Genomic DNA, 25,829 nt, shown 5'->3' on the forward strand with positions numbered 1-25,829 from the left:
ACCTAACCAGGTAAGACATTTCAGAGGGTTCAAGCCTCTCCTGAAGTAAGAGACTTGACACAGCAGAGGGTCCCTCTTACCATGGCTGGCTTTCAAATAGCAGCTTGTCAAGAATTTTACAGCCACAAGGATACAAATTCTGCCAGCAACTTGCAAGGATCTGGAAGCTGATCCTTCCCCATTTAAGCCTCAGATGAGAGCTCAGCCCAGCCAACACCTTGATTCCAGCCTCGGCTTCCAGACCATGAATCCATGCCTGGACCTAGGAAACTACTAAAAAGGGTGTTGACTCAAGCTACTACATTTTAATAATTCATTATGCATCAATAAAATGAATACAGTAGGTAAGTCAGAGACTTTTCTCCACCATTAAATTAGTATTCACGATCACATTACTATCATCTGTTTAGGTTCACCCCTGCATTTACAGAACACAGCTCAACCTTCTTCATCGTCTTCCCCATCTTCCCCTGTACGGCTGTCTTCATTGTGATTTAGTTCCAACTTGATGAGAATACTTTGTAATGTAATTTCCTTAGAGAAGGTACATGGTGCTATGTATTTCTGGGAGTTCTGTATCCTTAAACGTACAAAACGTCTTTCTTTCATTTCTTTAAATATAAATGAACCTTTAACTACCAGACTTTTCAAGTCTAAAATACTCTTCACTGTTGTTTAGCTTCATGATAGAGAAGAGCAGTTCAATGCTGATTTGATTCTTTTGTGTGTAACCTGTAATCCCAGTGAAGAATCTTGTAAAAAATATTCTCTGTATTCTTTTTTTTTTTTTTTCATGGCTGCACCTGTGGCATATGGAAGTTCCAGGCTAGGCATCAAATTGGAGTTACAGCTGCCAGCCTATGTCACAGCCACAGCAATGACATATCTGAGCCATGTCTGTGACCTACAGCACAGCTCGGATCCACAACCCACCGAGTGAGGCCAGGGATTGAACCCACCCTCATGGATGCTAGTCAGGTTCATTACCACTGAGCCACGAGGGGAACTCCTTTCTGTATGCTTGCATTTGGAAATTCTACCAAGAAATGGCAAATTGTATATCCTCTCCTTCATTAATCCTCCGGCATTCTGTAAGCCCGTTCTATTTGAAATTTTTTTAAACTTTTTTATTATCGTTGATTTACAATGTTCTGCCAATAATTTTTTTCTTCCTCTCGTAGACATTTTCTTCTAGTAACTGATTGATTCTGATCTTATCTCCATGTGTTCCTTCTTTTTCCCCAGCATCCATCATTCGCATGAAACAAATTTCTTGGACTTTTTTTCCTCCACACTGCATGTATTTTCACTCATGGTTTCCACTTCCTTATTTCTTCTATCATGGCATAGTTCCTTCTTTTGCTTTTCTAGATCTACATTCAACTTTGAGTAGCATCCATCACTTTTTTTCACTTCCCTTCTTAAGTGTTCATAGTTGCTGGGTTTTGTTGCAACTTTGCTTTGACTTCCTAGATTTTTTTTTCCCTTGAGGCTTGACGTTGGCAATGTCAGTGACAGATGATGCTGGAGATGCCAGTCAAATTAGCCTTGTTTCCGGGGAGGGTAGAGGCCTCCGAGTGTGGAGGTCTCAAGGTTTCCTGGTATGAGCAAGAGCCCATTTTCTCCCAGCCACACACACCTACATGCACCCCACCCCCACCCCTGCCACCTCCCCACTTCACACACACACTCTGGAACCACTCAGCCCAACTGCAGGCCTCTGGGAGGGCAGCCAGTAGCCAGGAGATGAGGAGAGCCCTCTGCATACACATTCATAGCAGGTGTTTCTTATCCATAAGCTGAGGGATTTTGAAGCTCAGCTGGTCATTGAATCCTTGGTTCTCCCTGGAACCCCATCCCCAACCCTATGGTACACAAAGGCTCCCAGCATTGCACCCTTTTCTTAAAAACACAAATCCGGACTTCCCATCATGGTGCAGTGGAAATGAATCCGACTAGGAACCATGAGGTTGCGGGTTTGATCCCTGGCCTCGCTCAGTGGATTAAGGATCTGGCGTTGCCGTGAGCTATGTAGGTCACAGACGCAGCTCAGATCTGGCATTGCTGTGGCTGTGGTGTAGGCTGGCAGCTGTAGCTCTGATTCGACCCCTGGCCTGGGAACCTCCATATGCCACAGGTGCGGCCCTAGAGAGACCAAAAAAACCAAAAAACAAAAATCGAAAAAAAAAAACACCCAAATCTTCAGATGTGTTTGAGATCCCCCTCCAGGTTTTTGAGTCATCTCAAGTTGACTCTACCTTCTTGCACCACCCACAGCCTGGAGTCCCTGACTGATGGAGGACAGTCACGGCGCTGGCACGGGCAGCACATACGAAAGGATGAGCCTTGAGCAGTGTGGGGAACACCCGATTGCCTAAGAGGGAAGACACTAAGATTTGAGTGGTTGTGATGGCACAGGGCCAGCATGGCAACATCATCTAGAACTTACCAGAAATTCAAATTCTTTTTTTTGGGGGGGGAGGGGGTTTAGGGCCACATCTGCAGCATATGAAAGTTCCCAGGCTAAGGGGTCAAATCAGAGCTACAGCTGCTGGCCTACCCCACAGCCACAGCAACCCCGATTCCCCAACACACAGAGCGAGGCCAGGGATGGAACCCGCATCCTCATGGATACTAGTTGGATTGGTGTCCACTGCTCCACAACGGGAACTCCCAGAAATTCAAATTCTTGAGCTCTACCCCAGACATCTTGAATCAGAAATGCTATGAGTGGTAGTCCAGCAAACTACTTTCTAAGAAGCCCACCAGCAGATTCTGACACAAACTCAAGTTTGAGTACCACTGCTGTAGGATGCGGAAAACTAGATAAATTTGAAAATGTTTACGAATGGTCACCTCTCTTTCATTCCATGAAGATGGAGGTGAAGTCAGCTGTCTTCTATGAGTAACTGATTTAATAAGGGGTTTGAGGAGGCAGCAAAATTTGGGGATACCCACAGGAAAAAAATGGAAGAAGGAGGTGAAAAAGGCTAAGATCTCAGTCCATGAATTTGTGGAGTAAGTCATGGGTCAACATATACAATTTCATTTTTTATTTCTTGGTCACAATGGCATGAGCAATGCTTCAAAGATGGGAACCTAAGAGGCATGTTCAGAGTACAGCCCATTAATAATTTTGTCACCTATAAAGATAAAATTGACTCCATAAAATTCTATCCTAAACTAAAGAATTTTGGAACTTAAATTTTTGAAGCACATGCATCACTGCTAATTCTGTCTCTGAAGACTTTCAAAATCTCTCAGTAAGTATCACAGCCACCCCTCCCCCCCCCCTTTTTTTTTTTTTTGCTTTTTAGGGCCACACCTGTGGCATATGGAGGTTCCCAGGATAGGGGTCTAATCGGAGCTACAGCTGCCGGGCACAGCCACAGCAGCTCGGGATCCGAGCCATGTCTGCGACCTATACCACAGCTCATAGCAATGCCAGATCCCTGACCCACTGAGCGAGGCCAGGGATTGAACCCACATCCTCACGGATACTAGTTGGATTCATTTCCGCTGTGCCACAACGGGAACTCCATCACTGCTCTTTCTTTAAACAGACAAAATAAAGTCCGTGGAAGAGGTTTATCCAAGGTCATCAACATGCCAGGGGCACAATTAGGATGAGCTACCTGGGTCTCCTAATACATTGCTCCTTCATTTTTCTTTCCAATCTCGAGTGGACTCCCTACTTCCCAATACTCTGATCAACCTAGAACTGAAATCTATGTGGGTGAGGCTAGCCCATCTGTGCTCACAGGATTTGGTGAAGTGTGGCTCTAAGTGGGCAGCAAATTCCATGAGAAGCTTCAGATCTGCCTAACATAAAGCAAAAACTTGAGCCAGCGTCATCCCTTCCATCTGGGGGCTAGATCAAGTTCATCCCTGTGCCCCACAGACCCTCAAGGCTCACCAGAAAGACCTCTAAATAAAAGTGGCTCCATCCAAAAAGAAGCAATGTCGGCTACAACTGAAGGTCCCCAGCAGATGGATGGTATTAAGTAAGTGGTGGAGGGAGTAAGAGATTAGGTGAAATGGCTCGAATACAGCTCAAAAGAACATTACAAAAATCTACACCCAGTCCTGAAGTCATGACTTAGACAAACGTGTGCAGAACTGCTGGTGAACAGCCCCCTGACCCAATGCCAGCTGAGGGTGTCAGGGCTCCAATGAAGCTACACCACTGAGCCTGCTGGGGAGGCTGATGGAAGGGCTTTGGGGGCCATGCTGGCCTGGCTCCTGAGGGCCAACATTCCCACCTCCTGGGTTACTGTGAGGCTTTTTTTATGAGCTCATGCACGTAAGCCCTCAGAACAGGGTCTGAACGTCAACGTCAGCTGTTTATCCAGAGTGACTTTGACACACGTCCACGCAAATGAACTAACATTTCCCTCCCAAGTAATGACTCATTTAATGAGAATGAACTTTTTAGCTAATATGTGCATGCCTCCTCCACCAAAAATCTCAGCATCCTCTCCAGGCCCAGCGAGCACCGCAGAGCAGACCCTCCCCCCGCCCACCGTGGATTCCACAGCTGCATCCTCTGACCTGCGTCTGACAGTCCACTTCATATCATTTGTTATCGTCAGCTTTTTACACACTCAACGGCGAGGAGAGTGAGGATCCAGGAAGAAGGAAGGCACAGGAGAGAGATGTTTCAGCTGATCGAGAGGGTTGGTAGATGCAAACGGTTGCACTGAGAATGGCTAAGCAATGAGGTCCTCCTGTACAGCACAGGGAACTCGACCCAACCTCTTGGGATAGAACATGATAGAAGATAGTGCGAGAAAGAGAATGTGTATTTATGTATGACTGGGTCCCAATGCTGTATAGCGGACATGGACCCCACACTGTAAATCAGCTATACTCTAATAAAAATAGAAATAAAAAAAGAAGAAGAAGGAGAAGAAACCTGAGACTTGGCCCCATGAATCATCCCACTGCCAGCATCCCATTCTTATTCTAAATGATTTCATGCTCTGGGTGGAGGATTATGCACACGCATTGAGAAATCCCTGACGATGTTTAGAGCCACGCTGGCACAAGGCAGCCACAAGGCGCTCACCTTTGTACTCCGCCAGGCACACACACTCGTAGCCGTTGACGAGGTCCCTGCAGGTGGCGGCGTTCAGGCATGGGCTAGAGAGGCACTCGTTGTACTCCTCCTCACAGTAGAGGCCATGGTACCCTGTGGGACAGAGAGAAAGGTCTGCGGTCACGCTGGTGGGTACCATGTAAACCCACACTGGACCAGCCTGCAGGGAAGGCAGGCGGGGATTTATTGGAAAGTAGGGCACAGAGACATGGCATTTAAGGAGCTGGGTCTCTTGGGGTGTGTACAGCTAAATGTGAGTTTCTGGGAAGGCCATGAAGAATCTGTGTCCATCACCCTTCGTCATGATCCCAAGTATAAAAGAAGGGATCCCATTGATCTACCAGTCGGTCCCAGGATGATGTCACCAGCAGTGGTACCGGGACCAGGAGATACGGGTTACTGAGCGCATCTGCTGTGGTCATAGGAGTCAGCAGTAGGGACAGAACTGACAGGATAGGAATAAGAACTCCTTTCAAGGCTGTGGACCCCAGACGTCCTCCAACCAACTAGAAAAATGTATCTCACGGGAGAGAATTTTACGAAAGCAGAAAAGGATCAATGGATTTCCTCTGCTTTTCAAGTCAGGAAAGAAACTCAGCTACAAGGGCTTAACGGAACTTCCTAACGAAATGTAGGGTGTTGTTTTGTTTATTAAAATGACAAGAATCTGAATGACAATACTTTAAATTGTGTTTAAATTTTATAACTTTTAGGAATAGAATAATAGCCATGGGAAAAAGAAACCCACAATCTCTCAAGAAAGATGGCTTTTTCTCTTCTTTTTTCGCCCAGGTGATTATTCTAAAGGACAAGAAGACAGCATTCTTTGAGATTCACTCATGAATGTTATGCTGTTTTTAACTTTTAAAAACATGTGTTACTGCCAATTTGCAGTAAAACCAGGCCATTTTTGTCTGGCCCTGTCCAAACAATGAGAAACATGTGAGCACTTTCAGCAATCACCCTGGCTGTGTTGGTTCTGAATTCAGATAAGTAGAAAAAATAAACGCTTGCTCTAGTGGGAACTAGAACCACGCACTCTTTTCCAATATTCTAGCTCAGAGCCAACCCTCAAGCTCAGAAAGTCTTGTTAGGACATGCTAATGTGTTGAACTGTTTTGTTTCTGGTGCCTACCATAAAAATAGGGTAAGCTCATAATTCACATTATTTACAGAGCCCTCTACAAGTATGCTGCCATTTCAGTTTTTGAACTGCTTTCCAAACGTAGGCAGTGAGAATGGGTCCTCTGAGGGGACCTTGACCTTCCCAAGACATACAAACTGGAGATACCAATTGTTCTATCTTCTCTTACTTTTTATACTTTTGTGGAAATATTTCCTATCATTTTTCATCAGATTATTTCAATCATCTAGATCAGAGTTTCTCAACTAACAGCAATTTCGTCCCCCAGAAGCTATCTGGCAATGTCTGGAGACACTTTGGGTTGTTATAACCAGGGTGGAGGGGAGGAGTTGCGACAGGCATCTAGTCTAAGGATGCTGCAAAACATCCTACGCTGCTTAGAGTAGCCCCCCCCACCCACAACAAAATCTACCTGGCTAAAATGTTAATAGAATCAGATAAAGAAGCCCTATTCTGGATCCGGGCTCAGCAAACTGCGATCCACAAGCCAAATCCATCCCGGTCTGTCTTTATGAATAAAGCTTTATTGGGACACAGCCACACCCATCCACGTATTGTCTATGGCTGCTTCTGTACTGCAGTGGTGGGCTGAGTAGCTGCAACAAAGACTATATGGCTTTAAAAGTCAAAGTCATTACAATCTCTTATAGAACCAGTTTGCTAATTCCTGGCCTAGATGCAACAGAAAATCTTTCTTTTAGCAAGAGGTTTGGAATATTTAACCCCCTACCAAACAAACATTTTCTCCTATTCTGAAGGCTGCCTTTTATTCTGCTGACTGCTTCCTTTGCTGTGCAGAAACTTTTTAGTTTGATATAGTCCCACTTTACTCTTGTTTTTTCTTGCCTGCGCTTTAGGTGTCACAGCCAAGAAATCATTGCCAAGACCCATTTTATGAAGGTTTTCCCCTATGTTTTCTTTCAGGAGTTTTACACTTTCAGGTCTTATGTTTAAGTTTTTATTTCACTTTGTGGGTTTTTTTGGTGTGTGTGTGAGAGTTGTGTAAGATCGTATAAATGGCCAGCAGGTATACAAAAGGTGCTCAACATTACAAAACAATCAGGGAAATGCTAATCAAAACCATGAGATTTCACCTCACACCTGTTAAGATGGCCTTTTTTTTTTTTTTTTTTTTAGGACTGCACCTGTGGCATATGGAGCTTCCCAGGCTAGGGGTCTCATCGGAGCTGTAGCTGCTGGCCTATGCCAGAGCCACAGCAATGTGGGATCTGAGCTGCATCTTCAACCTACACCACAGCTCAGGGCAACACTGGATGCTTAACCCACTGAGCAAGGCCAGGGATCGAACCTGAAACCTCATCATTCCCAGTTGGATTCGCTTCCGCTGCGCCACGATGGGAACTCTAAGATGGCCATTATTAAAAACAAAAACAAACAGAAAATAATACATGTTGTCCATAAGTTGAAAAGTGGGAACCCTCGTACACTGTTAGTGGGAGTGTAAAAGGCTCCAGCTGCTACATAAAACATTTTTTTAAAATATAGCGGAAGTTTGTCAGTTTAATTAGGTCCCATTGGTTTATTTTTGCTTTTCTTTCTGTTGCTTTGGGAGACTGACCTGAGAAAACATTTGTAAGGTTGATGTCAGAGAATGTTTTGTCTATGTTCTCTTCCAGGAGTTTGATGGTGTCATGTCTTATATTTAAGTCTTTAAGCCATTTTGAGTTTATTTTTGTGCATGATGTGAGGGTGTGTTCTAGTTTCATTGATTTGCATGCAGTTTTTGCACAGCAAGGGAAACCAAAAAGAGAACAAAAGGACAACTTCCAGAATGGGAGAAAATAGTTTTGAATGATGCAAATGATAAGGGCTTAATCTCTAGAATATACAAACAACTTATACAACTCAACAGCAAAAAAGCCAACAACCCAATGGAAAAATGGGGAAAAGACCTGAATAGACATTTCTCCAAGGAAGATGTACAGATGGCCAACAAGCACATGAAAAAATGCTCAACATCCCTGATTATTAGAGAAATGCAAATCAAAACTACCATGAGATACCACCTCACACCAGTCAGAATGGCCATCATTAATAAGTCCACAAATAACAAATGCTGGAGGGGCTGTGGAGAAAAGGGAACCCTCCTGCACTGTTGGTGGGAATGTAAGCTGGTACAACCACTATGGAGAACAGTTTGGAGGTACCTTAGAAATCTATACATAGAACTACCATGTGACCCAGCAATCCCACTCTTGGGCATATATCCAGACAAAACTTTCCTTGAAAAAGACACATGCACTCGCATGTTCATTGCAGCTCTATTCGCAATAGCCAAGACACGGAAACAACCCAAATGTCCATTAGCAGACTATTGGATTAGGAAGATGTGGTATATATACACAATGGAATACTACTCAGCCATAAAAAAGAACAAAATAAGGCCATTTGCAGCCACATGGATGGACCTAGAGACTCTCATCCTGAGTGAAGGAAGTCAGAAAGAGAAAGACAAATACCATATGCTATCACTTATATTTGGAATCTAATATACAGCACAAATGAACCTTTCCACAGAAGAAAATCATGGACTTGGAGAATAGACCTGTGGTTGCCTGGGGGGAGGGGGAGGGAGTGGGATGGATGGGGTCCTTGGGGTTGATAGATACAAACTATTGCCTCTGGAATGGATTAGCAATGCGATCCTGCTGTGTAGCACTGGGAACTATGTCTAGTTACTTATGATGGAGCATGATAATGTGAGAAAATAGAATGTGTGCATGTATGTGTAACTGGGTAACCGTTAACAGAACACTGTAAGCCAGCCATAATGGAAAAAAATAAAAATCATTAGCTATAAAAAAGCATAGTGATTCCTCAAAAATAAAAATAGAATTACCACATGATCTATAATGCCAGTTCTGGGTATTTATCCAAAAGCCCTGAAAACAAGATCTCATAGAGACAGGTGCATTCTCGAGTTCACTGTGACATCACTCACAGTAGCCAAGAGATAGAAACCTCCCAAATGTCCATCCAGAGCTGAGCAGATAGAGAAGATGTGATATGATACATATGCACATAATGAAACATTACTCAGTCTTTAAAAAAGGGGGAATCCTGTCATGTCCTATAACCTGGGCAAACCTTGAAGCCACGTGCTAAATGAAATAAGCCCATCACAGAAGGGCAAATACTTCATGACTCCACTTACACGAAGCATGGAAAGCAGTGGAACTCACAGGAGCAGGACAGAATGCTGGTGGCTGGAGCGGAGGAGAAGGGGGAGTGGGGAATTGCTGTTTCAATGGACACGGAGTTTCAGTCACACAAAATGAAAGTCATCCAGAAATCTGCTATATGACAATGTGCATAAAGTTGGCAATACTGTACTGTACACTTAAAAATTTGTGAACAGGATACGGTTCATGTCGTTTGATTTTTACCCAATTTTTAGAACACACACACACACACACACACACACACACAAGAAGAGTGGAGTCTTGACTTCCTCTCAGTGTGGAGTAACAATCCCAGCAGCATCTTTTCTTTCCTTTTTTTTTTTCCACTTTTTAGGGCCGGACCCACAGCATATGGAGGTTCCCAGGCTAGGGGCCTAATCAGAGGGTACTCCACAGCCACAGCAATGCCAGATCCGAGGCCTGTGCACAACTTACACCACAGCTCATGGCAATGCTGGATCCTTAGCCCACTGAGCGAGGCCAGGGATCGAACCTGCATCCTCATGGATACTAGTCAAGCTTGTAACCTGCTGAGCCACAGTGGAAATTCCACCAGCAGCATCTTTTCGATTTTATTTGCCCTCCCAGCCTATCTTTCAAAAATCGACTTGGAAGGAGAACATACAACCCCACCAGCGTCTTTGACCTCTGCATCATGGCGTTATTTACACAGACAAAAATCAAAAGTAAATTTCCTGAAATCTTCCAGAATTGTTTTTGTCTTTTGAAAACTGTATCACTTTTCCCACTAGCAACAGGAAAAGACAATGAGGAAGTTCTTTTACAAAGATAATTAAGCTGGTGATGTTTTTCTTCCTTGGAGAAGAAAAAAAAAATAAAGGTTTTCATGTTCTAAAACTGTTTCTTCAGAGAAGGTAACATTTAAATGTCTTTATGGAAATGTTAAGACACCCCTTACACTGCCAAGGAACCTAAATGGAACTGTCTGAAGAAAAAGGCATCTCTTCCAAAACAGAAGGCTTCTGTGAAAATGAGACTGCCACCCCCTGCTGGTAATTAATTCGGGCAAGCAAATTAGCTAGGGCAGTATGCCCAGGGTCTAGAAAAATCAGGCTAGTCCAAAGAATTTTTTTTAATAAAATGGAAAATCAGAAGGGTGGGAGCAGAGTGGCCCCTACCACGGCACGGATCTTCGCATGACTTCATCGTAAATATTCAGCACCCATCAACTCCTTAGATCTGAGAGAACAGAGAAACTCCTGGGATGTGGGGAGTGGGAAAGAAAGGTTAAGACGGCTGCCGTGTCCAGACTGTGGGAGTGGATGACGTGCCCTTCACACAACAGGTACAACCAAAGGAATAAATGCGTTTAGAGGAAGTTGACCCGTTGGATTTCGGACCTGTTTAACTTGGAGTCCACGTAGCCAGGTCCAGGCGGCAGCTGGAAAAAAATGGGCTTGCAGAGCCCAGAAGGAGGACTTTGGGAGTTAGATGCCTGGAAGTGGTATTGAAGTTTTCATCAAAGGCGAACATGGCGAGGAAAAAAAGAAGCGATCGAGGTGAGATCGACATGGATGGACGGGGGGAGAGCAAGAAGCCAGGTCAGGACACCGGGCAGGGATGGGAAGAAGGAGAGAGGAAAGCTCCAAGGAACGCAGTCATGGAAGCCAAGAGAGGCCAGAAACTGAAGTGGGCCGGTTAACAGGGTCAAAGGCTCTAAGAGCAAGAATGGCAACTGGATAGGCGATCGGGTCACTGGAGACCCGCAAAACCACGGTTCTCGGTGGGGGTTGTGCTGCCCTTTAGAGGGTGTTTTGAAAGTTGAGGAGCCAGAAGGATTGCTTATCACAATGATTGGCGGGTTCTCCTGGAATGTGCTGCATGAGGGCCAGATATTAAACACCTTGCAGCGTCTGGGATGCCCCACACAACAATCGGTGGCCTGACATCCTTCACAACTTTGGACTGTGCCACTGGACACTCATGTCGGCAAAATCCCTATTTACAACTCTCTAGGCCTAGAACCTAACTGCTTTACATGTACAACAGTTATTAAGACTGACTGCGTTTTCCTGGAATGTATGTATTCTCCTATATAGATACTAAATATACTGGATAAATCAAGAGAAGTTCATCATTTTGGAATATCACCTTTGTAAGAGCAATGGCTTTTGATCACGTCACCAATAAAGCACACCTGGATCAAAAAAAAAACAAAACAAGGAGTTCCCACTGCGGTTCAGTGGGTTAAGGATCTAACTGCAGCAGCTCAAGTGGCTGCAGAGGCGTGGGCTCGATCTCTGGCCCAGGAACTTCCAAGTGCCTTGGGTACGGCCAAAAGCAAACCAAACCAAAATCACTTCTTTGGATAATTTTCCAAAAGCATTATCCAAAGTACCTTCCCCCACCTGTTACTTATGACAGCACTCAGCTGATTTCCATCACAACACTTACCATGGTCTGAAATCATATTAACTTTGTTCTTTGTTGATTATGTTTCTCTTCCTCCACTAGACTAAAAGTTGGAAGGCATCTTCTCAGATCCACCTCTTAGAGTAATGACAGTAAAAACAAAAATAAACAAATGGGACCTAATCAAACTTAAACGTTTCTGCAAGAAAAGGAAACCCTAAACAAAACAAAAAGACAGCCCATAAAATGGGAGAAAATCTTTGCAAATGAATCAACTGACAAGGGATTAAGCTCCAAAATTTATAAACACCTCCTACCACTCAATGCCAAAAAAACAAACCCCATCAAAAAATGGGCAGAAGATCTAAACAGACCGTTCTCCAAAGAAGACATATGGATGGCCAAAAAAACACATGAAAAGATGTTCAACATCACTCATTATGAGAGAAATGCACATCAAAACCACTATGAGGTACCAACTTACACCAGCCAGAATGGCCATCATCCAAAAGTCTACTAACAGTAAGTGCTGGAGAGGGTGTGGAGAAAAAGGAACCCTTGTGCACTGTTAGTGGGATTGTAAATTGGTGCAACCACTGTGGAAAGCAGTATGGAGATTCCTCAGAAAACTAAAAATAGAACTACCATTTGATCCAGCAATCCCACTCTTGGGCATCTATCCAGAGAAAACCATGACTCGCAAAGACACATGTAGTCCAGTGTTCATTGCAGCACTCTTTTCAATAGCCAAGACATGGAAACAACCTAAATGTCCACTGACAGAGGAGTGGATCAAGAAGATGTGGTCCATATACACAATGGAATATTACTCAGCCATTAAAAGGAATGAAATACCAGCATTTTTAGCAACATGGATGGACCTAGAAATTATCAGGCTAAGTGAAGTCAGTCAGTCAATGAGGCACCAACATCAAATGCTTTCACTGACATGTGGAATCTGAAAAAAGGACAGACTGAACTTCTTTGCAGAACGGATACTGACTCACAGACTTTGAAAAACTTATGGTTTCCAAAGGAGACAGTTTGAGGGGTGGGGGGATGTGCTGGGGTTGTGGGATGGAAATCCTATAAAATTGGATTGTGATGATCATTGTACAACTACAAATGTAATAAATTCATTGAGTAATAAAAAATAATAATAATTGTTTTTGAATCAGCACCCAAAATGCCACTGACTAAATCAACTCAGAGTTAAGATGTGCCTATGATGTGCCAGGAGCTTCTGGGGACCGTGACTTAAACCTAAACGGCAAGGCCTCCACCCCCAAGGAGCTCATTGTCCATTAGCACCTGAGTGGTATCTGCTTCGTATCAAGCCCTTTACCTGTATTAGCCTGTTTAACCCTCATGACAACCCCAAATGCTGAGTATAACTAGTCTCGACATAAAGATGAGGAATCAAGAGTCAGAGAGGTAAAGAAACTCACTCCAAAGCCACCCAGTCAAGCCTATAAGTTCTTCCTACTTTCCCATATTTTCTCCCACATTCCTTAGTGTGAGTCTGCTGGGTCTGTCCTAACAGGGAGACTGAGTAGAAAAGTACTCCCTCATGGCTCTGGAGGCTGGGAGTCTAGATGAAGGTGTCAGCAAGGCAGGCGTCTCCTGAGGCCTCTCTCTCCTTGGCTTGCAGATGCCACCTTCCCGCTATGTCCTCACATGGCCTTTCTTCCAGGACCACACGTCTCCGATGTCTGCTCGTCATCTTATAGGTCACATGACACCAGTCATGTCGGATTAGAGCACCATCCTTACGACCTCATGGAACCTTAATTACCCCTTTCAGGGCTCCATCTCCAAATACAGTTATATGAGGGGTTAGGGCTTCAACATATGAATGGGGAGGAGGGTGGGGACACAATTATTCCATAGCACCCAGATTTGGGACTTCTCAACCCGGACACTATCAGCATTTTGGACCAGGTCATTCTTTCTGGTTGGGAGCTGTCCTGTGCATTATGGGATGTTGGGCAGCATCCTTGGCTTCTACACCCACTAGATTCCTGTAGCACCCCCCCTCCCTACTTGCGACACATGAAAACATCTCCAGAAATGGCCATATGTCCTCTGGAGGACAAAAACCCCTTTTTGAGAACCACTGCCCTAGATCCTTTTTGTAACATGATTGCAACTTGAGGAGATCTCAAGACGTGCAGGTTTGAAATGTTGTTATGAAGAGTGAGAACAAATTCATCAGAAGAAAGGATCTGGGGCAGAACCGAAGGTCACTCTGCCATCGTGGGTTTGAGGTAAGACCAGCCAGTGGGTGACGCTCTCCAGCCGCACCATCTTGCAGAAGCCAGCAGGGGCTGGAAAGATACTAAGCACAACGGGATAAAGAGAGGAGAGAGGAGGGAGAACCCACCTGGTGATTTTCAAGCTACGGAGAACCTTGTGAAATGTTCTGCCATCAGGGTGGGACGCCTTTGTGTCCCCCCTAGAAGACCACGTCTACCACGGCTGATGGACTCAGCACACGCACAGAGCTCTGTCCCACGGGGTCGACTGTCCAGGACAGGGCTGCTGCTACAGGGTTTCAGAGGCGCCTGATTCCCACTCCCCCCAGTGAGAGGCCCCCGCTGCCGCTGCTTCTGTTTTTCTCTTAGCACAGGCTCGAGACAGCATCCTAAGGGCAGCATCACAGGAAGCTCTCGGTCCCACACTGTGCATCTCTAGAGCCCTCTGCTCCCCTTGGCCATCACATCCCACTAGGAACACCTCAACCTCTTTGGGTCCAATCGTAACCAAATGGTTTCCACACTTTGTGTGACAGACTGCAGCCCCTCATCCGTTAGCATCACCTCTACCTGAGCCTCCTGCCACCTCGGGAAAAGAAGGTCAGCCAAACCGTCAAAGCACAGGGACAGGCAGTGTGCCCGGGACAGCCAGGGGTGGCACACGGCTCACTCCCTCGTGCTGGCAGAACTCAAGGCAAGAGTGAATCTCGAGTGTTTGGGGGCAGGAGCGCTGTTAACTTTTCTGTTTTACTTACTGTTCAGAATGAAGTGAGGAGGGAGGTGGGGAGGGGTTCCCTGTTCCTTTAAGGGCGAGTTGTAATTCAAAGGATTGCCCCCCCACCCCACCCCCAGCATTTCAGGCTGATTGGATAAAATGCAAAAACCCAAGACACCCTGATTCAAGTCTATGCCAGTTCCTAGGAGATCAAATCTTCCACACACACTCCACCCACAGCAGTTAAAGATGTGGGCAAAGAGAGAGTAATTCTATTATATGAATACGACTGTCTGTGAGCTTTCAAACGCTGGCTAAACTTACTGACTGCCATAGAACCAGCCCTTCCGTACTGCGGAGGGTCAGGCAATGCATTCATTTCACTGTGCAGAGAGCGTTGTTTCCAGGAAGGCTGTGTGTGTGTGTGTGTGTGTGTGTGTGTGTGCGCGCTCTCTTTGCTGGTACATTCACGGTAGGGATCTTTTCAAAACAGAAAAAAATATAGGCAAGGATCCCTGCTCTCATTAATCCTATCAAGAGCAGAAATGCTCTATTCTAAAGAGTCATGGTGATATTGATATTTTATAGATTCCCAGGGAATAGTTATGCTCCTGTTACACACACACACACACACACACACTCACACTCAAAGAAAATATTCGTGCACATCAAGTTGAAAAAGTAAATACAACAGAGCACCAGTTGATGTGCAAAAGACTGTGGTTCTGATGTTGCTTCTTTATGTTACTAATTTCTTAACCCTTTCCTGGTTAGGGGTCCCCTGGGCAAGAGAGAAAATAGATGGGAAAAGACCCAGATCAACGTTTCCTTTTTTTTTTTTTTTTTGCCTTTTAGGGCTTAACTTGTGGCATATAGAAGTTCCCAGGCCAGGAGTCCTACACCACAGCCACAGCAATGCCAGATCTGAGCCGCATCTGTGACCTACACTACAGCTCATGGAAACACTGGATCCTTAAGCCATTGAGGGAGGCCAGGGAATGAACCCACATCCTCATGAATCCTAGTTGGGTTCGTTAACCACTGAGCCACAAAGAGAATTCCCAATGTTTCCATTTTTGTGGTTCTTATAAACATTCAGCTGGAAAGGACTATAGGTAGGGGATAAATTAAAGCGTTTGATTCTCCAGCCTCCCCAGTATTTACGTTATTGAGCCATCTACAAATTTCCATCTCCCTCCCTGGGCTTCTGAAAAAAATGGATAATGGAGAGCCAGCTGTAAATCATATCCTGATTGCTTGTGCAATGAGCTTGTATTCTCCATCCCTGCAATGACCTGCTGCCTTTAATAGGCAGCAGTGAAGGTTGCTGGCCCTCTGGGACTCCTGTTTGCCTCCTGAATCAATTCATGCTTCAATTCTGCAATAGTTCTTACATGCCTCCTGTGTGTCAGGCACTGTATTAATCCCCCAAGCGCTCTGACTGTGAAAACAGACAATGCCTCTCCGTTAGGGGCATTTAAAGGAGTAAGACACCAGACAATCACAATTGGGTGGGTGTGAGTAATGAGGGGCTTGGGGTGTCAGGAAGAAGGAGAAACAAGAGCTGACCTTGGCTGAGTTCCAGGGAGGCTGCCCCAAGGAAGGAACAGAGAGCTGAGAGGTGAGGGGTGTGTGTAGGTATCAGCAGGATGGGAAGAGCGATGCAAAATTCCAGGCAGGGAACCAGTGTGTGCAGAAGTCCCATGGCGGGGGGAGCATGGCTCGGGCTCATTCTGAAGATGAGCTGAGCCTTCTGGAGAGCAAAGGGTGGGGAAGAAACAAGAGGCAGGCAGATACCAGAGCAGGCAGAACCTTTGGTGTTGGTGTTGGGATGTGTGTGTGTGTGTGTGTGTGTGTGTGTGTGTGTGTGTGTGTGTTGGGGGAAGTGCTAAATGACAAAATCAGATTTGCATTTCAGAACGATAATTCCAGTCACCTCGTGGAGAACAAGGGAAAGACCTGCCAGAATCTAAGTGGAGAAACCATTTCAGAGGCTACTGCCATAGACCCTGGAAAATCATGGCTGGCATGAGGGTAGTGGCGGTGCCAGCTAGAGAAGGCATACCAAACGCCACTTAGGAAACCAGAGGTACTTGGTAATGAATAGGATCTGAAGAGTGAGAAAGATCGAGCGAGAGACGCTCCCGTCGTGGTGCAGTGGAAATGAATCAACTAGGAACCATGAGGTTGCAGGTTCAATCCCTGGCCTCGCTCAGTGGGTTAAGGATCCGGTGTTGCCATAGATGTAGGTCGCAGACATGACTCGGATCTGTCGTGGCTGTGGCTGTGGCTGTGCTGTAGGCTGGCAGCTGCAGCTCCGATTTGACCCCTAAACTGGGAACCTCCATATGCAGTGGGTGTGGCCCTAAAAAAGAAAGAAAGAAAGAAAGAAAGAAAGAAAGAAAGAAAGAAAGAAAGAAAGAAAGAAAGAAAGAAAGAAAGAAAGGAAGAAAGGAAGAAAGGAAGAAAGAAAGGAAGAAAGAAAGAAAGAAAGAAAGGGAGAGGTGACAGTGAGTCTAGGTTCCTGGCTTGTTTTACGCAGAGATGCTACAATTTCTCCCAGAAGGAACGGAGCAATTGACATATACTGCATCTCCTTCTATGGGCTAATTTCTGTCCTTGGTGCTTTCAAATGCAACCGAATGTCATCAACAAGAGGGGTCAGCATGAAGGATGGGACGGGAAGGAGTGTGGAACCACTTTCTAGGACTAGGTTTTAACTGAAAAAAAAAAAAAAAAAAGAATTGACAGATTTTCCCTAAGGAAAACAAGGAAGTAGAAAGAAAAATCAGTTCATTTCCATGAAGTTTGCTGAATTCTGACCATGCTGCCAGACACTGAACAGAGTGCCGAGATCTCTCATGTTGTTAAGAAAGAGAGACTGGAGTTCCCGTTATGACTCAGTGGGTTAAGAACCCTTCTAGTATCGATGAGGATGCGAGGTGGACCCCTGGCCTTGCTCAGTGGGTTAAGGATGCAGCTGTGGTGGAGGTTGCAGACCCAGCTGGGATCCTGCATTGCTGTGGCTGTGGTGTAGGCCGGCAGCTGCAGCTCCCATTCGACCCCTAGCCTGGGAACTTCCATGTGCTGTGCGTGCAGCTATAAAAAGAAAAAAAAAAAAAAGAAAGAAAGAGAGGTTAAGAAAGAAGATGAACGTAGGAGGGGGTGGGGGAGAGGAGGAGAGAGGGAGGCAGAGAGAAGAAAACAGGACGAGAGAGACAGAGACCCTCAAGTATAGAGACTGAGACAGGAAAAACAGCAGAGCCGCAAGCACTGTGGTCCCCTGTGGAGTCATACGGCCACCTGATGTAATGACCTTGGGCACTGCTCTTGAAAGGTCACCAAAACGGTGGGGCAGGGGGAAGGGGCTGATGCGAGCATTTGCGAGGTGGTGATGGGACACTGCGGGATGCTTGCTTCTCAAGTTGTCCTTCATTCGAATAGAATGTATGTGACACCATTTCTTTCCCCTAAATTCTTTTGTAACCTCCAGTGTTGAGAGTGTTTACAGGTGGGGAGCTCTGGGCCATTCAAGTATCACTAGCTCAGTGTCCTCAGGGTAACTCAAGGGCATGTGTGGCCACAAAAGTTACTCATGAAAGGAGGGCTCTTGTTTCCCCCCAGTCCCATCCCAGGACAGCATGCACTTGGCATTGCACGTGAGGCCGGTGACACAAGGAAAGCCAGCAACACAGGGCGGGGCCCATGGTAAGTGCTTAATAGATGTGGTCTCTGGTCACCTGGTCTGCTGAGCGCAAAGCAGACCTGACTTGAAAAGACAAGGCGAGTATTTTAATTTTGAAATGGGTGCCTTGCTTTGCGTATGCAGCAAGGGCTGAGCAACAACACCCCAAAAGGCAGGCTTATCCTGAGTCATGGCCTCACGTGGGCAGTGGTTCCTTCCTGGAAAAACCTAAGTAGCACCAGCCCCACACTTCCATGAATTAGCCCAGGTTTCCCCAGTCAGAAGCGCACATATGTGAATTTTCCTATATCTGAAACAGAGGCTGTGGCTATTTGGCTTTTGCAAAACCTACACTTCTCCCTTTCCTCAGGCTCATTCCCTGAGCCTGACCTCTGCGCTGGATCTGGTTTTCTGCTTGGCAGTAAAACTTTGGCTCACTGCTCAGTCTTTCATCCCAGACTGTGTCTTCTCTTTACTAACTCTCTGTTCTCCTCCTGTTTCCTTAGGGCACAGACTGGTGGATACAGAAGATGCCCCTTCACAGCGGGTGAGCTGTACTTGCTAGGAAAGTGGAATTATTGGGCGGCATAACCATTGCATAAATACGGAAAGTTGTTCTTTACACATGTCTGAGTTGTCCAACTATAAATAAAAATGCCTGAGAAGATGTATACCAAAACTGAGAGTGGTTTTTGTTGGGCAGTGCAATTAAGGGATTTTTTTGTTTTGTTTTTTTCCTTTTCTAGGGCCACTCCTGCAGCATATGGAGGTTCCCAGGCTAGGGGTCGAATCAGAGCTGTAGCCACCGGCCTACACCAGAGCCACAGCAATGCTGGAGCTGAGCCACATCTGTGACCCATACCACAGTTCACGGCAACGCCGGATCCTTGACCCAGCGAGCAAGGGCAGGGATGGAACCCGCAACCTCATGGTTCCTCGTCAGATTCGTTAACCACTGAGCCACCACGGGAACTCCTTGTTTTGTATTTTAAATACGCGTATTCAAGTTTTCTGATTTTCCACGATGGAAATACATTCCTTGTATAACACAAAGGGATGATATTGCAGTTACTTTATAGGTATTTTATGTGTAGTGTCACAATTCTCAACCGCGTCACTGATGACCAGCAAAAATGAGACTTGTGCTCCGTGTCTAACACTTGACTGGACAGCAGGAGACCTGGTCGTGTTAGGAAAAGTCTGACTTTATTAAGGGTATACTTCTAGGTGGAGGGGAAGGAGAGGGAGTGATTCTCACATTGCATAGAGGGAACTTATCCGGTCTTATTAGAAGAGGAGACTTTTTGGGAGTTCCCATCGTGATTCAGTGGTTACCGAATCCAGCTAGGAACCATGAGGTTTTGGGTTCGATCCCTGGCCTTGCTCAGTGGGTTAAGGAGCCGGCGTTACCGTGAGCTGTGGTGCAGGTTGCAGACGCGGCTCAGATCCCACATTGCTGTGGCTCTGGCATAGGCCGGCGGCTACGGCTCCAATTGGACCCCTAGCCTGAGAACCTCCATATGCCTCGAGTACAGCCTAAGAAATGGCAAAAAGACAAAAAAAAAAAAAAAGAGGAGGAGACTTTTTAAGACACAAGGAATTGTCATCATAATAAGAAATGCATAAATGGTAAATATACAAACACATTAAATAGATGGTAGAAAAGCAAACAACCACTACTCTGACTTACAGCCTTACAAACAGCATTCTCCTTCAAAAACTATTTAAGAGCAAAGGAGAGAATATATTGCAGATGACACAGCTGAATTGGACCATGCTTACGAAGGGCCTCAGGAGCCTAGAGAACTCAGAACTCAAGTGAACAGAAGCACTTACCTATCCAAAGGCATTTTAACCTTAAACTTGCCCATTAGCTTGGAAATTATTTTAACAATGTGGATCTAAACATTTTTAGACGTTTCCTCATGGATCTGCCTCCAGAACTAGGTCACAAACTAGTCACGTGAAAAAAATCAATCTCTTCATAATTTTTTAGCTTTGTCTTATAAATGTCTTTTTTTCATGATGCTTTTGGCCACTAGAGGGTGGATTTTACCTATGATCTGTATCAGCTAAAAGAAAACAAAAATGTTACTCAAGAGCCTAACAAAAAGGAAGTGACCTGAAGTTGTGTTTTACAAAAGGGAAATATATGTAGCACAGGAGGATGCAAATATTTAAAGAACAAATATTGTTTCCTTTAATAAGAAAGCTTAGCATTCATATATTTCTTCATAGTTTACAAATTCACTGATATGTCCTCTAGACATAGAGGAGTTACAGTTAAAAATACCCATGATACAGTAACCTATTCTCCTTCCTGACTCTATAAAAATTACTTTAAAAAATGCGAATGCTTGTAACACCATGAATAAAGGCCCAAGGTTCAAGATTAAGTATAATGAGAAGTTCCCGTTTTGGCTCAGCAGTAACAAACCCAGCTTGTAACCATGAGGATGCAGATTCAATCCCTGGCCTTGCTCAGTGGGTTAAGGATCCTGGTGTGGCTGTGGCTGTGGCTGTGGTGCAGGCTGGCAACTGTAGCTCCAATTCGACCCCTAGCCTGGAAACTTCCATATGCCTCAGGTCCGGCCCTTGAAAGAGGAAAAAAAAAAAAAAAAAAAAAAAGATTAGGTATAATGACAAAGTAGTAGTTTAACTTGATATTTAAAGACTCTTATGCGTTTCGTTACAAACAATAAGTAAGGTATTTTAGTGAAATAATCCTATAACTTCAGTGGATTGTCTAGGATATGTATAAATACATGTCAAAATGGCTTGTTTTGTAGTTGAGATGAGGAGGAGGTCGAGGAGATTTGGAAAAGGGAGGCACCAAACGCTCACATTCTAGAAGGTTTTCGGTAAGGAACAAACACACCACGATGGACAAGGGGCCCAGCACAGGCAACAGATGGGTGACAGGGCAAAAATCTAAGAGTAAGCTTCTTTTTTATTTATTTATTTTTTTAATCTTTTGTCCTTTTAGGGCCGCTCCCGCGGCATATGGAGGATCCCAGGCTAGGGGTCGAATTGGAGCTGTAGCCACCGGCCTACACCACAGCCACGCAACACGGGATCCGAGCCGTGTCTGCAACCTACACCACAGCTCACGGCAACGCCAGATCCTTAACCCACTGAGCGAGGTCAGGGATCAAACCCAAAACCTCGTGGTTCCTAGTCAGATTTGTTTCTGCTGCACCACGACAGGAACTCTTCAAAGAGTAAGGTTCTCATAGGCACTTTCAAGAGAAAATAAAACCTAGATATGACTGTTCTCATGCAAGTGTGTGTGTTAACAAAGAGGAATTTTTAAAGGTGAAAGCACAGGAAAGTTTTTTTAAGGGTTTCATTCCTTTTAATTTATTTCAAGAACCATTAGTTACATTTGATGTTAAGGTCCCACTCAGCCGGGGGTCACAACATCTTCTTTGGCGCTGTTTGCCCTCTCAGGGGCTTGTGTCTGGGTTCATCACACTAGACGGGGTTCCCCTGTTATCGTCCCCACACCAGCAGCATCAGCAACATCTGGGAACTAATTGGAAATACCAGTTCTCAGGCCCCACCCAAGACCTACTGAATCAGAAACAGTGGGTGAGGCCCAGAACTTTGAGATTGAATAAGCCCTCTAACCTGATTAGATGCACCCTTTAGTCTGAGAATCAGCGAGTTATAGAAGAGCCATGTACACATCTCCCACCAACGTCCGATTCTCAAAAATTCTCAGCAGTAACAAACCTAAATAGTATCCATGAGGATGTGGGTTTGATCTCCGGCCTCATTCAGTGGGTTAAGGATCCTGCGTTGCCATGAGCTGTGGTGTAGGTGGTAGACGCAGCTCAGATCTGGGCACTGCTGTGGCTATGGTGTAGGCTGGCGGCCATAGCTCCTATTTGACCCCTAGCCTGGGAACCTCCATATGCCAAGTGTGTGGCCCTAAAAAGACAAAAAAAAAAAAAATGCTGGGAACTGGGGAACTGCTAAGAGTTATCTATGGCAAGGGTGAGATATGGCACAGTAATGTTTTGTAATAGCCACGGCTTCCCCTCAGCATATCAACAGACTAAGTATAAAACACATAGTTCCTGCCATGGCATAGCGGAAACAAATACAACTAGGAATCATGAGGTTGTGGGTTCGATCCCTGGCCTCGCTCAGTGGGTTAAGGATCCGGTGTTGTTGTGAGCTGTGGTGCAGATAACAGACGTGGCTTAGATCTGGCATTGCTGTGGCTGTGGTGTAGGCCAGAGACTACAGCTCTGATTGGACCCCTAGCCTGGCAACCTCCATATGACGTGGGTGTGGCTCTAAAAAGACAAAAGACAGAAAAAAAAAAAAAGAACATGCACCAGTTGAAGGCATAGAAATAAGCCAACAGTGCAGCATGCATTTGATAACATGTCAACCACAGACACATAAACTAAATGAAATTACATTCCTCTCGGGATTGGCTTAAGGGAAGAAAACGATGCAAAGAAATCCCAAACCGACTGGAGATGCCAAATTTGAAAAGGACGGCCAACACGAGGGAAGGTAATAAGGGTACAGACATGGCGACCATTTACAACGTCTCACTGTGTGACTGCGAGTCATATACGCCGATTCAGAATGAGGAGAAATAAATCTGAGCCTAGATCAGAGAGCACCCTTGCCCCCCACATCGCCGAGGCAGCTTCCTGGGTGAGGGGACCAAGCGCATAGCTGAAAGGAACAGCGTCAGAGAAAGGCAGACAGAACTCACAGAAACAGAGAGTAGAATGGTGGCTGCCAGGCCTGAGTGTGGGGACATGGGCAGATTCTGGTCCCAGGGAGAAAGTTCCAGTTATAAGAGGAACATGTTCTGAGGACCGAATGTACAGCGTGGTGATTAGAGTTAATTACACCGCATTACAGAACTCAACGGAGATCCTGAAGGTTCTCACCGCAAAAAAGAAACGGTAATGACAAAGCTATTAACTGACACTCGGTCATTAGTGACTCGGTCATTAGTGACTCAAGTCAATGTGCTGCACACTTTAAAGCTAATCAAGGGGCTTTATTTATTTGGAGATGTCGTGGCTCCGCGGAAGCGAATCTGACTAGCATCCTTGAGGATGCAGGTTGGATCCCTGGCCTTGCTCAGTGGGTTAAGGATCTGGCGTTGCTGTGAGCTATGGTGTAGGTCGCAGATGTGGCTCAGATCTGGCGTGGCTGTGGCTGGGGTGTAGGGCAGCGGTTACGGCTCTGATTTGACCCCTAGCCTGGGAATTTCCACATGCCATGGGTGCAGCCCTAAAAAGACCAAAAAAAAAAAAAAAAGTTAATCAATACTATATAGTCAATTAGATCTCAATAAAGCAGAAAACAATGTTTGTTTTTTTCTTTTTAGGCCCACACCCCCAGCATGAGGAGGTTCCCAGGCTAGGGATCCAATCGGAGTTGTAGCTGCCAGCCTACACCACAGCCACAGCAATGTGGGATCCGAGCCACATCTGCCACCTACACCACAGCTGACGGCAATGCTGGATCCTTAACCCGCTGAGCAAGGCCAGGGATCAAACCCTCATCCTCATGGATCATAGTCGGGTTCTTTAACCACTGAGCCATGAAGGGAACTCACCAAAAACAATTTTTTAATTAAAAAAAAGTTTTAAGAAAATGGAAATCTACAATGATTTTTATGAGCCCAAAATTGGGAAATAGGGTCCAACAAAGTTGTGGTATTTCTAGTGATAAAATGCAGCCTCATGGAGATATTGTTTGGTACCAAGGTATTTGCATGATAGAAAACAAAATATTGTAATTGGAATTTTTCCAGAAAAATTCTGATGCCTAGACTCCGCAATTCAACACATAGATTCCACCCCCTCACTGGGTGTGTTGACTTTCATTCTCATGTCACAGGGGACATTAAAAAACACAGTGCAAAGGTGCAACCTCTAGCTTCTGTCCATCATCGCTGTGCTCAAGTAAATATGCTGGATCCTAAAGATTGTTAAACGCTGTGGAAATGTGTCCTAGTCATTCAAGAATATTTTTAGAAGCACACACTTCCCACCTGGCCAGCATCCACTAAGGGCTATTAAAAAAGGGGGTGGGGGCCGAAGCTGACTCTTGGAGTTAGGACTTCAGCTAAAGCACTTCATAAAGAAGATTAGCCACCAAAACATACCTCGAGGCGACTGGACTACAAAGGAAATTTCAAAATGCGAATGAATGGGAGACAGAACTCAATTATTTTTAGCAAATCCTAAATTCTATTCTGATTGCCTCTGCTGACTGAATATTAAGGATGCCTAAAAAAATGAGGCATTTCTTCAATGTAAGAGGTCACAAAAGCAGTGGAAAATCAAAAGAGTGGGTTTTATCTGGTGACTTCAGATACCAGTGGAATATGTACATTAATAATCTAGATTGGAAAATGCAACTTCCCGGACATAGAGCAGGGATAACGCTTAATCTACATAGAATTGTGAGAAAAAGTTGTCCCCGAGACATTCCTCATCACTCGAGTAGGCAAATTCAATGCCCAAGCAATCAATGACTACATACTGGCTTTGTTTTTCAACTTTCCTTCTCAAATCAGCAGAGACATATACGTGACTCAATCACGGTGTGCACACATTTAGGTTAAGATTGTGGTAGATTGCAAAAAAGTTTTAAAAAGCCACAAATTCTTTGTCATTCCTCCCGTCATGAAACAGAGTTTATGGGTTTGGTCCTATGACTTGCTTGTGCCCATGAGACATCAGCCAACATAACAGAAGGAGAATCTTTAAAATGTGTTTGTGCACCAAGCTTTGTCCTCTCTTGCTGCTTTTGGAACCCAGCTGCCACGTGAAAAAGTCCAGACGGGTCTGCTGGGCAATGAGGGATGCGTGACCCAGTTGTCCCCAGCCACTCCAGCCAACTGCCAGACCCATGAGTGAGGTCATCCGGGACCAGCCAATCCCCAGCGGACTTGCTGGAGGACCACAAAAGCACAGCGAGCACACCCAACACCACGCGGAGCAGAGAAGAGCCAGCCCAGCTCAGCCTGCCCAAATGACCAACCAAAGAATCGTAAGCAATAAATGGGTACATTAAACCACCCAGTTTTTGGAGTGGTTTGTTACTCGGTGACACTAAGGATTACTTACCAGGAATTAATGCCTAACTTAAAAGAAATAAAACCACAGACATCAACTTTTAGGTCTCAGAGAACACAGGAAAAGTGTTTGGGGCCGGGGTTGGGGGGGGACAAGTAGATAAAGGGGGAGGCAGACGCGAATCTCTACATACTCCTTAGGTCGGGCTTCTCCAATCAAAAAGAAACTCTTGTACTAATGGAATAGACCTGGGAGATTCACTTTGATCTGTACCATCGGAAGCATGTGGGAG

At 45.2% G+C, this 25,829-nt stretch overlaps 1 protein-coding gene across 1 annotated transcript in view; it reads right to left on the reverse strand.

Moving 5' to 3' along the window:
• DNER (delta/notch like EGF repeat containing) overlaps positions 1–25,829 on the reverse strand; it is a 344,618-nt gene that overhangs the window by 44,543 nt on the left and 274,246 nt on the right. The window contains exon 9 of the mRNA XM_047773688.1: positions 5,069–5,191. Coding sequence (XP_047629644.1) covers positions 5,069–5,191 — 123 coding nt within the window. The remainder of the gene's footprint in view (positions 1–5,068; positions 5,192–25,829) is intronic.

Source organism: Phacochoerus africanus, chromosome 3 (genome assembly GCF_016906955.1).
Source record: "Phacochoerus africanus isolate WHEZ1 chromosome 3, ROS_Pafr_v1, whole genome shotgun sequence".
NCBI classification, from domain to species: domain Eukaryota; kingdom Metazoa; phylum Chordata; class Mammalia; order Artiodactyla; family Suidae; genus Phacochoerus; species Phacochoerus africanus.